General features: G+C 39.7%; 1 protein-coding gene across 1 annotated transcript in view; it reads right to left on the bottom strand.

The window, feature by feature from the left end:
• Positions 1 to 897: 897 nt before the first annotated feature.
• Positions 898 to 12,536, bottom strand: part of LOC149071658 (uncharacterized) — a 30,628-nt gene continuing 18,989 nt past the window's right edge. Inside the window, exon 2 of the mRNA XM_089247825.1 lies at positions 898 to 2,630. Coding sequence (XP_089103951.1) covers positions 1,928 to 2,630 — 703 coding nt within the window. The 3' untranslated portion in view covers positions 898 to 1,927. The remainder of the gene's footprint in view (positions 2,631 to 12,536) is intronic.

Raw genomic sequence — 12,536 nt, 5'->3', positions numbered from 1 at the left:
AAAATTCATCTCCAAATATAGTCTTTCCAGGAATCTTGTATTAACAAGTGGAGAGGACATCTCTATATACCTCTATGGGTATTAATCGAAATGCTGACTTAATCAGAGGTTGTAATGACACACGTTGAACGGTTCCAGGTCTCTCAATTGGAACCCAAAAACCTGTAGAAACTTCCAAGGAGAAACGAGAATTTTGTAAGTCTGTGGAAGAGTGTATTGCTGCGACCTTATCGTAACTGTATACAAAGTGTTTTTGAAAACGTATCGTAACCACATATTGTAGAAAGTCATGCATAAAAAAGTATCAGAAAAGCTCAGTTGTGATAATTTTGTAAGTTGACTTTGATAAGCATTGTCGGATTTCCACGTGAGCATTTTTTATTTGAAAAGTTGAGTGGTAAGAAAACTGTTTTGAATCTAGAATGGGTGGATAAAAAAAATTTAAAAAATTTTAATTTGACACTTCATATATATAAGAACTATTCAACAAATTTCGACTATATTTATGCACTGAGAATGAAAAGCAGTTTTTTTTGGCATGTAGCATTTTCCCGTTATTGTTGTTAAGTGAAATGAGCTCGTTGAAAACCATGCTCAAAATGTTTTGCTTGAAATATGCGCCACTGTTATGGGAAGCTCCCGCAATTGATACTATTAATTTTATTGACTTCAATAATACTAATAAAAAGTGTGGAGAAGAAAATAACTAATATTGAAAACTGTATCCATCAAAATTTTAGTTCTAATCATTGATAACGTAACATTCGTAATGTAATATTGTTTTCAATTTTTTTCTTGCCGTTTTTTTCCATGTTTGCCATTGTTGCCTGGTTTTTCCCACTTTTTGTCCCTGTGGTATGTGTGTGTTGAAGTTGGCAGATTCAAAACAAATGGCTCTTCATGAGATACAAACACATACAAACATTTTAATTAGACATAATTGAGTACAAAAATAAATATTGTTTCACCAAGAATCACATAAGCTTCACTTAAGAGAAATGAAATTATGTTCATTTGAACGCTGTTTTTAAAAAAAGCAGTGCGTATGATACACGAATATTCGATACTGATCATCAGCATCCATCGGTCAGCGAAGGGAAGAATAATCTTTCAGATACCATTGTCTCTCTGAAAACTGTAATTTATTAAGGGTGTCCCAGAACTCTTTCCCAAAAATAAGAAGGGCGATAACACGCATAGAGACGAACAATTTTTGCAATGGAACCCAGTGTCGCAAATGGCATTTTTGGTCAGCATGTGATAACATGCAATTTAAGCCATTGGTGCGGAAAAAAAGTGTCCTAGAGTAACCCTGGGATCTTTTTGGAGAGGTGTGGGGGGGGGGGGAGATTCTCTTATCATTAGAGAAAAAAAATTCTTTGTAATTGCCTCTCTTGTGACTGGAAGAAGAAATTTCCCCCCCCTCCCTTATGATGTGAACAGGGTTGCCATATTTTAGTGACATGAAGGGTGGGGGGGTGATGATCTCTTGAATCAGTGAGTTGTGACCCTGGATTCCATAGGAAAAATTGTTTGGTCTTGACATGTACCATCACCAAGACTTGACAAATCGTTAATATAGACTCCAGTCCGATTTCATAGGAGTCAAGATTTTTTTTTTTTCCTTTTCGGAGAAAAATTGTCCAAAATAATATTTTTCGATTTTTATGGGACTTCGTGACACCCTTCCCCCATTTTCTGAGTTGAGAGACATGCTGATATTAATTCCAGAAATCTTTTGTGTGTTGTCCTCCGACTCCTATTCAATAATCACACATAGAAAACTCAGGCCTCAATCTAAAAATTTTTAGGTGCCATGGCGCCTAGGATTTGTCAAGCCCTGATTCACATTACCCGTCTCATTTTGGCGGCAGAGCTCTGGGATGTGATTTGAATGAAAGGAGGATCTTCTGTCAGCAAGTTTGTCTTAATCTTTCTCCAAATCCGCAATATTACTGTATACCATCAATTTATCCGGCTTACCATTAGTCTGGAAATGCAATGGTAAATGGATTATGTGAGAGTTGGCCGATCTCTTTGGTCTGTTTCTGGGTTGGATGATCTCTTCGATAGGGACGTTGTCTTCGTTGGTTCTCTTTTCGCCAATGTCCTCCCATTGAGGCCCGTCCATGTTCGGTTTTGCGGGGTCCCGGTGCTCCCAATCTGCCTTTTCGGTTTCCATGTCTTCGCTTTTGCTATCGGAGTTCCAACCTAAATCTTCTTCATCCTTTGGTGGCGATGGGGGATATATTGGCTTCGAGTTCGGTGTCTTTTCTGGGTAGTCTGGGAATCTTTTTCCTATTCCGTCTTCGACTGGTCTTGGGTAGTGTTTGCTGGGAAAGATGCCCGAGACCTTGTTGATGAATCTATGAATGGGATTCATCGGTTGGAATTCTGAATGTATTCCGATCGTCCCACCGGCGAGTACATTGTCGAGATGTTGCTTGAAGCCAACTCCCATCTGTTTCTCGGCGTCTGGGTGCGGTCTTGAGTACACCCGGAAGAATCGAGGTCTGTTCGAGTGGATGTTGTCTTCTGTTTGGGAGGGCTCTGCGTCATAGTCGTATCCATAAGATGAAACGAGCAGTGCTGTTACCAGTAATATAGCGTACTGCATGTTCCTAGGTGACCTGTAAACGGTTTAAAAAAAAATGCATGAGTAACAGTGAATATATAACAGTTTCTAATCAAGGATATTTCTGGGCAATGCTGTCTCAATGCACGGGCTCACCGAGGCACGGCCTGGAGTCCTCAAGTGCATAGGGAGGCTTCATGATAATGAAATCCGGTAGAAAGCATGTCAAAATACATGTTTTGCAAGCATTTTATTGTTCTAGAGACCAAGGGACCAGGTCAGTGAGCGTCCAAAAGAGTGACCAAGAAAGTTCGCAAGCATGTGAGTGGTCAAAGAGTGACCCAGAAAGTTTGTAAGCATGTGAGTTATCAAAAGAGTGACTTGGGTAATAAGGGACCTGGTCAGTAAGTCGCCTAGAACGTGAGGAACCAGGTCAGCGAGCTAACCAAAAGAGTGAACAGGAGCTAGAAAACGAGGGACCAGGTCAGTGAGTCACCCATAGAGCGAGAGACCAGGCTAATGAGCGACCGAAAGAGTAATCTAGAGTGTGGGACTAGGCCAGTTCATTGATCATTTCTGTCGCGCCACGGTCATTTTCTGCACGCGAGGGCTAATTAGGCCGGGATCTACAATTTATTGCCGATTCCGAGAACGGCAGCCTTTTTTATACTCATCGAGAGGTTGGAGTGCTAACCTCTTGATGTGGGACTCCCTGCGGTAGCAATCTTTTTCTGTGGTCATGTCGCCGTTTTTGTTGTACCACTGTGTCAGGAAAGCTTTCTGACGAGCACGAACCGGGTATAGAACTCGCTACACCTCTGAACATCCTTTGGTACTTTAGGCGGGTATCTTATCGACCTGGGCGCCCGAATAAGTCACCTAGAGAGTGAAAGACCAGGTTAGTGAGGTACCAAAAGTCACCTAGAGAGTGAGGGATCAGGTCAGTGAGTGACCGGGCGAGCTATCGACCAGGTCGGTGAAAGACCAAAAGAATGATCTAGAGCAGTGGGCGATGGAATGGTCAAGGAGAGCGATAAAAGCTACTGGTTTAACATAGGATCCTATGGGTTCGCTTGAGTAGGGTAGCGATGAGAGGAAAATATTTCTGAAGAAGGAGCGATGGAACAAAAAGTTTGGGAAACCATGATCTAAGAGTGTAAGCATGGCCCCCTCATCCTGGAGCAGGGCCCCTAGGACGGGACCATTGGCGGGCCCCCAGATCAGACTTTTCACGGGCTCCTTTATAGTGAATTTATGGCGTGAAAAATAAAAAAAATGTGAGAATCATCCCGGGCCCCAAGGCTGGAGCCCTGCTAGCCTCCCCCTTGTGGGGGGCCATGAGTGTAAGCAAGCATGTCAATGACCAAAAGAGTGAAGCAATCACGGTACTAATTTTCACACACACACAGCTCTGGTATTTTTTAATCTAACTTGATCGATCAACGGCATTAATGGGTACCCCCCCCCCCTCCTTCCACGTGAGGTAGGCTGGGCTGAGAGGCCTTTAACCGGTGGGGGAAGGGCTCAGTATTACAACATTGCCTCCTTTTTTTAGACTATAAACTCACTGGAAAAGGGTTCGCGAATAAACCTCACTTAAGCCCATTTTCAAAGATCCCCTCTAGCCTTAGGACCCCGTTCCACGATGTGGGGGCTACTGTTGATGGGTTAGCTTCCATTTTGGTGATATAATTTAGGCCGAACCTACATAAGGCATGGAAGAAAGAGTATAATAATCCAATTATTACGAACGATTTCTCAATCTCGGCATGGGCTTGGCTGAAAACATGTTTATATTAATGTTAATTTCAATGTCTCTGTATGGTCATTACTTTACACGTGGGCCAATTAGACCTTACCCAAATGGTTACAGGTATTCCGGCCTTTTAAAAACCAGAGTTTCTCGACCGTGTTTACGCGGAACCTCATGATTCTGTGGGCCATCAGGAACAATAATAAATTTCAGTACCAGGGACGGACACACTTCGAGGATCACTGCGGGACATTGTCGGTAGTTCCTTGGGATATGTATATCATTCGAAGGGATTCCTCAAGGGCAGCTTTTTTCAACCTTTTGGAATGTATGAAAAACTTCGAGTGATCACTATGAGTAGTGTGAATATATGACCCGTATTTTACGGGACATTCCTGTATATTTTTGTTGGATCCACTTTTTTATACATTTGTCTCGTTTGTTCAATGAAGCCAGAGCCGTCTTAAGAGCATCATGGGCCTCCCGGGCCAAGTGATTTTTCTGAGGCCCCCACTTGGTTAATTCTAGGAAATTTGAACGTGATCTAATTTTTGTGGGGCCCCCTCTTCTCTTGAGGCCCCCGGGTTAGCCAATGCGTTAAGACGGCACTAAATGTGAAGCTCATTTTTATATATATATAACCTGTTATCTTTTTTATGTAAAATTGATTTTGTGTGTGTGTTCTCTATACAAATCTAAGATTTTAGACCGATAGTCGCTACATTTTGCATGTACAGGGTGACTGAAACTCAACGTACAAACTTTTAGGGGAGGTAGCAAACACAAAACAGAATCACAGGAATGTATGACCGGAAACCGCCAACCTGATTAGCTGGAGGATAAACGAAGATGCAGAAATGACAAGCCAATAATGGGCAGATAAACTTTATTTAGTGATACTTTACTCGATGACAGTACGTGTACACGTTAAGTTTCACGACAAGTGCTCGAAGTTCTTATCATCTGCACTTATGCACGCTTCATGACGGTGACGCATTGATTGTCGAACCCTTTCAACAATACCCGGCATTTCGCGGACGTTTGGAGAATCTTACGACGAGGTCGGTGCCAGAGTCAACGGGCGTCTCGTAGACCATGTTTTGTACGGTCCCCCTACAAGAAGAAATCCAGGCTAGATAATTTTTTCCACCCGTTATTGGCTTGTCATTTCTACATCTTCGTTTATCCTCCAGTTGATCACATTAAGGTTGATACATTCCTATGTGATTCTGTTTTATTTTGTCCTTTCTACTTCCTCTAAAAGTTTTTACATTGAGTTTTGAATCACTCTGTATACCAATCAACCAATCAGGACCCGGATTGAATGATAGGTAGGGTGAACATACGTCCCGTATTTCCCGGGACAGTCCCGGTTTTTCTGTTTTTTTGGCCGTCCTGACTTTTTAGCGAAAGTGTCCCGGTTTTTCTCGTTTTTCACACGAAGAGCTTACGTGAATTTTTATTCTTTATTGAAGTCAAATTGTGAAATTATTTTCCCACTCATAAATTATATTATGATAATTACAATTATAAATAAGAATATCAATCTCTCACATTTGTCATGGTGAACGTTTTATTTCGTGGTATTCATTTAAATCCACTGCAATTTGCAGTAATGCTTTATTTCCCGCCATTTTGGTTTTCCCGTAATTTCAGCAATATTTGGCGACTTTGTTCAGTTTTGGCGATAATTGGCGATGTCCCGTATTTTCCCGTATTTGGAATCCCAATTTCCCGTATTTCTCTCGAGGAAATATGGCCAGCCTAGTTTTTACGTAATTTCTCCAATATTTGGCAACTTTGTTTACTTTTGGCGTAATTTTTGGCGATAATTGGCAATGTCCCGTAATTTCCCGTATTAGGAATCCCAATTTCCCGTATTTCGTTCAAGAAAATATGGTCAGCCTAATGATGGGCAACTTCAAAAGTTTCTCAGAGCAGGGCAAACGCCCGAAATGGACAAAAAAAACTGTCGGGCAACAATCACTTTCTTCGGCTTCAACAATCACTTTCGAAATGTTTACTTTGGTTACCGTGGTTCCCTAGCAATGCGTTTCAGACATGCATAACTTCAGTGCCATCTATCGGCTGTTTTTGAGGTTTTCCCCGTCTTAAAAAAAAATCTCGTGATCTAGCGATGCTAACCAGGCAAATCGTTTTTATTTCGGTTATTTTTCCGGTTTTTATGAATTTTTAAAGTTTCTACGGACTTTTTGCCCACCCTGTATATTAAAATATTTTGAAAATATTTTTAGTAAAGGTAGAACAAAAACTTAACATAGACGCAGAAAATTTTATAGTATTTAAAAATTGGAAAACATGTTCTTTGGAAAATTTGCGTGCCCCCCTTAAATTGTTCTGGAAGCAAATATTCGCCAAGGAACATTCGGCTAAGCTGGGCCAGTGGCTCTGTTGGCGTCATTCTTTGACCAATCTGTGCCCAGACAGATTGTAAGATCGGGAAAGAAGGCGGCTCCTTTGACTCTGAAGGCGGGACGAGAAACTGGAAGGTCCTAGTCGTTCTCTTCGACCAGGGTTCCAACTTTTGACGATCATAGCCTATGGTGGAGGTACCATAGGACAGGGCCGTAGTTAGCCATTCCTGTGCCCTGTGTAAGAATTTTAATTTAGGCTCCTTCTTATAGCCTATTTTCGGACCCATTTAGGCACATTCTGGGCTCCCGTTTCAAAGTGGATCCTGGGCGGGTGCACCTGTTGCACCTGCCATAGGCTACGATCGTCAAAAGGAGTGCACAATACTCACCCATGACAAACCTTGGAACGTATTAGGCCAGCCCAGCACCTCCTACAGATAGAAGGCCTCAGCGGTGTGCTTGTGACGTCAGTAAGTAGTCCATTTTCCCTCAGAATGTTCAGGAGAAAAAAAAAATTCCCTGCTCTAAGAGGTGCTGGCGCATGTTCACTATATCTACAGACAAAATGTTCGGAAGCCCGTATTCTGTTCCCTGATTGGTTAATATAGCATTGGGTGGTCAGGCCTGGCCATTTATCGTTGGCGACAAAATAATAACGTTAGCAAACATCCTGACATAAATACCACGGGGAAAAAATACTTGAGGCGGAATAGAGCAACTATTGAAAAGAAAAGCCCCCCCCCCCCCTTTTCATTGGATTTTTACAGATGCGCCACGCTAGGAAAATACAAACACCTAGCATAATTAAGTTTTTTTACGTTTCTGCCGACCGCAAATGGTCCTATTCGGTTCACGGGGATTTATTAGCGCAGATTATATAATGAAAAAAAAAATTCCCTCCCCAAGTTGAGGGGTGGGGGTTATTTAATGTCTGCTTTGCCCAAGGTCATGGTCCTCACATCTTGGAGCAGGGCTCCCTAGTCTGGGATCTTTCGCGAGCCCCTATATGATGAATTTATAACGTGAAAAATACTGAGAAGCGTCCCAGGCCATCTCGTCCATATTCCTGGGCCCTAGGGGTGGAGATCTGTCAGCTCCACCCTCGTGGGGGCAATGCCCAGGGCCCTTGCAAAATTTGGTTCCTGAGGTGTATACCCCGAGCAGGGCCGCAACTAGATACTTTGTCATCCGGGGCAAGCCGGCATTTTGGCGCCCCTTGATGTAGAAGAAACAGTTAAAAGGTGAATTTGGCGCCCCCTTCTGGTTCAGCGCCCGGGGCACAATATCCACCTGCCCCCCCCCTAGTTGCAGCCATGGCCCTCATATCCTGGAGCAGGGCCTCTAGGCTGGGATCTTTTACGCCCCCCCCCCGGTCAGACTTTCCACGGGTCCTTCTATAGTTAATTTATAGCGTGAAAAAGCAAAAAATTATGAGAATTGTCTCGGGCCCCAGAGCTAGAGCCCTGTCAGCCCCGCCCATGTGGGGGCTGTGGTTGCGGCCCTGAGATCCCAGCCGTAGGCAAATATATATAATATATGAATTGACGTCAACGTGTTCCCCAAGATGTTCAAGTCTATCTCCGCCTATGCTGGTGACCCATGTCCACCCACAATTACGGGTCTGACAGAGCTCAGGAGGTGATTCTTTTAACTTTTTTATATTTTTCACAGAACAAATTTACTGTAGGGGATGGGACGCCAAATATCTCAGCTGATTGATGTGGGGTAACCTATAAATTTTTGTGTAAGTTACCGTAAATGTAATAAATCTGGTGATTATGGACCATCATGGCCCCCACAGCCTGAAGCAAGGCCCCCTAGGCTGGGATATTTTGTGGGCCCGCAGACCAAACTTTTCATGGGCCCTTCAACAGTGAATTTGTAGCATGAAGGGAAATGATTGTCCCGGGCTCTACCTAACCTTGCGGGGCCATGGTGACCATTATAGATTGATATCATCGTGCCCTTCCCCCAGAACTTGTCTATGTATGCCTTACACGGGTGGAACAGTGTCATCTTAACGCAAACTCACCCGAGCCTGGCGGGATCGTCTTCAAAATTTCTTTAGTATACATGTATTTTCTTTAGTATTCATAGGCAGACCATTTTTAGTCAGATAGGACCTCAGAAAAATCTTGGCCAGACATCCACCCGCGTCTCAGGTAGCTGTTTAAGATCTGACGTTTTCTTACATAGCCAGAAATTTTTTTCTGCGGGGAGAGAGAAATCTACTCCTTTCAATGACCTTGCTTTGATTGCACCCAGCATAATGTTAATTCTTGAAGTGGTTTCCAATCGGGCTGTTGAACAGCACTCTTGGGTGCTAGCAAGTAATAGGCGAGATGAGTTTTAAATCATTAATCTATAGAGAAATTCAAAGGCATCTCGTTACAGCCTTCGCTCCTCTGGAACCATTTCATCACCCCCTCAGAAGTTATTGGTTAACAAGGAGGAAAAAATTTAAAGTTTGGGAAACTGGGCTGATCACTTCCCCATGGTGTCAGAAATGTTTCAATCATGTGGATGATTGTCTTGAGCTTCACACAGCAAATTTTTTGTTTCTGAACCGATTCAGGAATTATTTATTCTAATAATGCAGGATTCTCATCAATTTTGGAATTATCTCTATCTTAATTCTAAATTTTCGATTAGTTTTGGAATAGTTTCTTAACTAAATATTAGATTTCTTCAATTAATTGCTAGAATTATTTCTTTCATTTATTTTAGAACTATTTCCTTCATTTATTCTAGAATTATTTCTTTTATAAATTCCGATATTACAGTATTTATTTCTACTTGCATAAATTCTGAAATTACTTTTTTCATTGATTTCGAAATTATTTCTTCAATTAATTCTCTGGAATAAATCGTTTTTCAATGTTTTCAACTATTTTCAGAAAATGATCAGCGGGCCACACGTTGAAGACCCCTGGTATAACGGAAAGGCTATAAAGTCAATTCCATAGCGGTTTCTTTGTTTGTCACATCTTTTACTCTAAAAACAAAGACTTTTCTCTCCTCGTCATTTCTAATTACTTTATAACAGTAATTACTAGGAGGATCCTCCATTGCGATTAGTGTGATTTGGTCCTGAGAAGTGCCTTTTGTTAAATTAATAAAATTAAGCGTAAGATTAAAAATTTAATAGATAAAAATCGAAAAGGGGAAAAATAAAGCGAGAAAATTTCCCGAGAGAAATGTATAAAGAACGTGATGGTAACCTCTCCCAGCAAAATTTCTCGCAAAAATTTTCCTTTTGACTAAACTTTTCCCACGCATTCCAAAAAACGTGCTGCCATCTGCCGGTGAAAATTAGTCAAGTATTTTACAATAGAAAAATATTGCCCTGCATTAACATTTTTTATTTTTTTTCGAAAAATTCTTTTGTTTGATGAACTCTCAAAATTTCCCACAAATGCTAAGAAATTTCCCACTTGGCCAGATTTTGGCCAATTTTTCCCACGAGTTACCATCACTGATAATGACACGACATGAAAAGAAAAACTAGCCAAGCAAAGGGAAAGTAGCCAAACAGACAGCGCTCCGGCAGCCTTCGTTTCGCCCAATCAGGGCGCAGAATCTGGACTCTCGAACATTTTGTCTGTATATATGGTGAACTTGCGGTGCTGGCAAGCGTCGACACGAGTGTGGTAATGGCTAAAGCAAATATTCACCAGTTGATATTTGATCAGGCTGTGCCAGCGTGTAGCCAGGCTATGCCGCTGTTGCTTTTTCACATCGGAGGTGAGAATAGAAGTATTGGAAGCAAACACTTGAGAATGACTATTGGGCCACGCTTGACACGAGTATGGCCCTGGATCAAAGAAGGTTGAGAAATGTGCAGCATTTCAAGGAATTCGAAGCCAAACAAATGCTTTTTTCCCCTCTGACCCAGACCGAATATAAGTGTTTTCTGACGAAAACGAGTCTAATCTGGTTCCTATCGACATCACTTTAATCCGGATTTTAGATCTTCCATGTATTTTTTCAGGTAGGAAATCATGTTCAAAAGAGATTACGGATGAACTTCCGCGCATGGGCTTCCGGTTCGACAAGTTTTCAACCGATGTTGTAAGCGCCGCTTTTGGGGAGCCCGTTTCCTGTCTCTGTGGATATTCTACGCGTTTTTCCGAATAAACGAAAGCTTCATAAAATCGATTCGTTTTATTTGCAAAGGATAAATATTGACTTGCAATACACGTTGTGTAAACATGATTCGCTACGCTTCTTTTCGCGGTTTCTGTTTAGAAATTCGTTGATTTGATTTGGAATCATGTTGAAATACCCGAAATCCCTCAATTTACAAGTTTTTTTTTTTTTTTTTGCCATGTGGATGATTGGGATTATATGACGCCAAAAATTATATGAAAATGGCTTCAGAGAGAGAAATTATCGGAATAAATTAAAATTCAGAAAGAAATGGTTTTTCAGATTCAATGAAAATTTTCAAATTTAAAGAGAGAAATAATTTAAGGATTAATGTGAAAACGGCTTCAGAGATAATTCCAGAATTAATGGGGAAATGGCTTCAGAATTCCAGAATTAATATGGGAACGGCTTCAGAAATAATTTAAGGATTAATGTGAAAACGGCTTCAGAGATAATTCCAGAATTAATGGGGAAATGGCTTCAGAATTCCAGAATTAATATGAGAACGGCTTCAGAAATAATTTAAGGATTAATGTGTGAAAACGGCTACAGAAATAATCCCAGAACTAATGGGAAAACGGCTTCTGAAATAATTCCAGAATTAATGTGAAAACGGCTTCAGAAATAATTTCAGGATCAATGTGAAAATGGTTTCAGAAATAATGTCAGAATAAATGAAAATTCAGAAATAAATAATTCTTAATGAAAAAATCCATTTAAATGAAAGAATGGCAGAATGAATGTGAAAACGGCTTCAGAAATAATTCCAGAATTACTGTGAAACTGGTTTGAAAAATTATTCCAGAATTAATGTTAAAATGCCTGCAGAAATAATTTCAGAACTAATGTGAATATGGCTTGCAGAATTGTTATTTTTAAAATAGTTTCAGAAATAATAAATAATATCAGAATAAATTAAAATTTAGAAAGAAATAATTTTTAGAATAAATGAAAAATCCAGTTTAATGAAAGGATTTCAGAATGAATAAAAATGCTAAATTAAGGGAAGAAAAAATTGCAGAATCCAAGAATAACTTCAGAGCTTTCAAAAAGTAATTTCAGAATTATTAGAAAAAAAAACTCCCCAGAATTATTAGGAAAAAAACACCTCAGAATTATTAGATAAATAATCTCAGAATTGTAGAAAGAAATAATTTTAAAGTCATTGACGATTCAGAACTGTTCAGAAAATAATTTCAAATTTATTGAATCAAAAAAATTTCAGATTTATTGAATCGAAAAATTTCAGAATTAACTGAATCAAAAAATTTCAGAATTATTGAAGTAATTAATTTCAGAATTAATGAAATTCGAAGTATATTAAAAAAATATTTTCAAAATTACTGAAAGAAAAAAATATAGAAATTATTTGCTAGAAATTATTTTTTCACTAATTATAAATTTAATCAATTCAGAAATTTCCATCAATCCTGAAAAATATTTCGTATTACTAAATATAAATTCCCATTCAATTCCTGAAAGTATTTCTGGAAATATTTTTTTATTTAATTACGAATTTTTTTTTTGAAATTGCAAAATAAATATATTTCACCAAAATTCTAAATATTAGTCCTTTGAATAATACAAAAAAATATTTCCTCCAATAATTATGGAAATATTTGTCTCATTTAGTTCTGAAACGTTTTCAAAAATTGAATTTGAAATTATTTCTTTTACCAATTTT

The sequence above is a fragment of the Pholcus phalangioides genome, unplaced genomic scaffold (genome assembly GCF_987345545.1).
Source record: "Pholcus phalangioides strain wild (caught in Gottingen) unplaced genomic scaffold, Ppha-v1.0 ptg000018l_1, whole genome shotgun sequence".
Lineage (NCBI taxonomy): Eukaryota > Metazoa > Arthropoda > Arachnida > Araneae > Pholcidae > Pholcus > Pholcus phalangioides.
Note: the sequence above shows the minus strand (reverse complement) of the source record. Positions and strands in the feature narration are given on the sequence as shown.